Consider the following 4,057-nt stretch of genomic DNA (forward strand, 5'->3'; position numbering starts at 1 on the left):
TAATGTCCGAACTTTGTATATGCTCCTGATCAGATATCTTAAGTTTCTGATTAATAAGCATTATAACAACCACAGTTAAAGCACACCAACTATAGCAAACCAATAATAGATACTGTTTTTTGGCACGTCGCCTTGGTTATATAGGCGTGTAGAGAGTTTCTCGAAAATTCAGATTACATAACAATATTAACACGCTACACTAGAGTTTACATACATGTACATTGTTGATTCTTACACTCGAAAATCTTCTACACTTTTAGATAATAAGTGGGAGTTTCGTAATACATATTTAACAGTATAATTTATGTGCATTTCTAAATATAAATTAAATTTCAACAAACATCGATATTAAAATAAATATATAATAATAAATCTGCCACACATTCCAAAAGGCTTCATCATAAGACTGTCATGTTTACAGCACACCCTTCCTCCCTAATGGCTTTCCATAATTTATCTAGAGTACAAGGATAACTCATTGCTCATTTTAATAGTCTGATCACACAGAAATGTATAGGTGCTGCTTTCAGCACAACAAAGTTTGCATGCCAAACTGTGTACTACGTTCTTGTGGTTACAATTTCCTCTTAAAACTGATTCACAACCTGCATATTTGTCTGCAGGTTTATTGCATATTTTGGAATTAAAGGCTGATCTTACTAACATATTTTTCAAAGTTCTAACTGGTTTCTCTGTAACTTTGATGTCAAGACTAGATTGAGCTGAAACCTTAGGACTAATATATGATGAAACAAAATTAGTGTGAAACTACTTTTTTCATATGGTAATGTTTCTGCATTGTTACTGTGAAAACTGTTTTCATACCTTCATAACATATTATCAATATGCGTTTTAGGGTATTTATTAATGTTTAATTTATTAGCAAGTTCTTTTATAGCTTTGGATTTAACTTCATTAGTTGTACGAGTCTTATTGATATGGTTTAGTTGGCCAATAATAGTCTCACATCACCCACTACATGATAAACTTGCAACTATTATTGGATAACATAATATATATATATATATATCATAACATATGTATGCTTTAAATAGTATAATCTTGTCCATTTAAGTGAGCTTCCAATTTATTTATATATTCTTGAGCAAAGTCCATCTTACTGCACATTCTCATATTATTTTGAACTCTTTTGTATAAGCCTAAATCAGTTAGCTAGTGTCTTGTTTGCCATGATGAAGCTGTAATGGTGAAACATTGGCTTTAATAAAATATTTTATGTTTTCTGGAATAATAGGTCATGTTTTTTTCTCCTTTTAACAATGTATAGAACTCTCCAGCTTGCACTACACACTTTAAAATTGCATAATAAATAAGCATCACTTACAGAACTGTTTTTATAGTGACTCAATAAATGTTCTGAAGTGATGTGGTTTGTAGAACAGTATTTGGTGGTTGTGGCTATGATACTTTGGAAGGATACAAGAAATCTGGAGTGAGACTATAATTGTTTGAACAGAGATGTGTTTCTTGAGGGCTTTTAGTACATTCTGTTTTTTTTTTGTTTTTTTTCTCTCTTTTAGGTTTATTTTGAAGATAAAATTATGGCAGATATAACTCAGTCAAAAGAGTCAGTGGAATCAGATGTGAATAACACACGTACTACAGAAACATCTGAAGCTATGGGTGGAACAACACCAGGAAGAAAACCTACATGTATTATTGTTTTGGGTATGGCTGGATCAGGGAAAACAACATGGGTGCAGGTATGATTCTTGTAATACAAGAACATACATGGTAGAACTGGGTGATTAACTCAGTTAATTGATTTAATCAATTACCTTGATTGGTGGGAGGTAAAATAATTGATTAATCAACATTAGTGTTTCCAATTATTATTGTTTTTGATTATTCCAACTATTCAAGTAATCAAAATATTAACATTATGGTTTCACATTGTGATTTTCGAAGCTGTTCAGCTAAATTGATTGGAGTTACAACTCTCAAAAATATTTAACTAATCAATAACTAATATGTACAGTTATTACTATTTTCAGTTATTCCAACTGGTCAAGTCTCATTGATAATAATTGAATAATGAGCCCTACGATTAATCGATTATCAAATTCCACTAATCACCCAGATGTAATACATGTATTTGTTATTTTATGTCAACATTATCTTCACTATTTGATTTTGAAAGTAAAAAGAAGAATCTATGTTTTGCAAAAGTAAACAGGAATCAGAAGCAAGCTGCATCAGTATACTTTATGATACTAAAATGTTAGTTGATCATAGATGGTTATAAGATGGATGTTCTTTAAAGAAACAGAATTTTATATCCCTTATTCTGGACATGAGTAAATTGTGGTTAATGTATTTGTATATTATTATAAGTCTACTGATGCATCATATCCTATTTCTTTCCACAAAATGTTGTTTACAAACATTTATAAAATGACACCAAGTGGCAATGTTTTTAAAAATGTGCTGTACAGGTTTCAGTTAAAAATTTATACTTCATTGTGTTTATAATTCTGTCACTTTGTGTCTTCTACCTTTTTTGTTCTTTCAAGGATAGTTTTCATGGATAATACATGCAGATCTTAAAAAAAAACACCATGCAATTCAGTTATAACACAGCACCAGCATTGTAATTAACTGGTGTAGTGAAGCTTGTGGAATAATGAAGGAAGTGGATTGCACTTTATTGGAACTATGTTAGAAAGTAATGTCTAGTTGCCTCATTTCATAGCTCCATTAGTGTACAATAGTCTTATTATAATCTTATATCGTAGGCTTGTGTTACTTTTTAATATATTTCAGAGGATAAATGCACATCTTTATGCTAAAAAAAAATCTCCATATGTGATCAACTTAGACCCTGCATGTAAAGAATTACCATATCCAGCAAACATTGGTGAGTTTTGAATAACTTTTTTTTTCTTATATCTTTTTTCTTTTGCATTTCAGTTTTGGGAAATAGTTTCATATTTAGATACCCCTCCCCACAACACACACGTGTGAAATGTCAAAAATGACTTAGGACTGAGGGTAAATCATAATGCCACAAACTATTCTTTCCTGCCCATTATGTATACTTTCAGTAAATATGTACTGAATAGCATAACTTTGTACATAAGTAAACAACACACATCTAAATAATATATAGGAAACTTATTTTGTTACCTATGTTTAAAAATAGGAAGGTTTTCTCATGCTAGTCTGTCAGAATTAAGTTATATAAGCATCTAGAGATAATTATCTCCATTTGGAATTTTTGGATAGTCTATTGTCATAAAAACAAATAACTTACTGTGTTAATTTTTTTTAATTAGATATTGTCTAAACTTATTATGAGTTACTTATCGTGATTCTTTTGTTGTGAATAATATAAACATCTTAATAGTTTTCTGTGAGGTTGAAACAAGTGTGTAATATCAGATGTTTGATATTTTATATTAATATATAATTATATGTACATTTAAGAAATTTCAAACTTGGGACATCACATTAAGACTAGTAGTATTTTCTTTATTATGTGCTTCCAGAAAAACATGTACAGTAGCATTACAATTAATTGAGGCTTTTGCTCAGTATCATAAATTATTAGATTGACAAGGTTATAACAGTCAAAAGTCTATCTTAAAGATATTTAAGGGGTCATTTAAGCAGTATTAAATTATAAAGTGTAAAAACTCTAACCCAAAAACAATGAACATTTTTTAATCTAGAAAATGTAATAAAACAATTATTTTTAGTTCTTTCAAATTCTAACACCATAATTCTTGTTCATGTCTTAGAATCATAGTAGTGTCTTCATATATACATGATAAATAACTATATCCACGAATATCAAGTTGTAGTTTATGTTTTTTCATACAAATGAATAACAGTGGAATTTGTTTTTGATTTTAAAAAGTTTTACTATGTTGTTGTTTTTCTTCAAATTTAGCTTCTTTGTACTTATAATGGCTGTAGACGGCTTGAATGGATAATGAAGAAAAACTTTAATATAAGTTTAACATAACAGCAAATGTACAACGTTTCGACAAGGTTTTGTCATCATCTGATGATGACAAAACCTTGTCGAAACGTT

General features: G+C 29.5%; 1 protein-coding gene across 2 annotated transcripts in view; it reads left to right on the forward strand.

The window, feature by feature from the left end:
• Nucleotides 1-4,057, forward strand: part of LOC106469389 (GPN-loop GTPase 1-like) — a 41,549-nt gene that overhangs the window by 10,993 nt on the left and 26,499 nt on the right. For both annotated transcript variants that reach the window (XM_022397899.1, XM_013929881.2), the window contains 2 exons: nt 1,542-1,724; nt 2,785-2,878. In XM_022397899.1, the coding sequence (XP_022253607.1) occupies nt 1,563-1,724; nt 2,785-2,878 (256 nt within the window). In that variant the 5' untranslated portion in view covers nt 1,542-1,562. The remainder of the gene's footprint in view (nt 1-1,541; nt 1,725-2,784; nt 2,879-4,057) is intronic.

The sequence above is a fragment of the Limulus polyphemus genome, unplaced genomic scaffold, assembly GCF_000517525.1.
Source record: "Limulus polyphemus unplaced genomic scaffold, Limulus_polyphemus-2.1.2 Scaffold3461, whole genome shotgun sequence".
Lineage (NCBI taxonomy): Eukaryota > Metazoa > Arthropoda > Merostomata > Xiphosura > Limulidae > Limulus > Limulus polyphemus.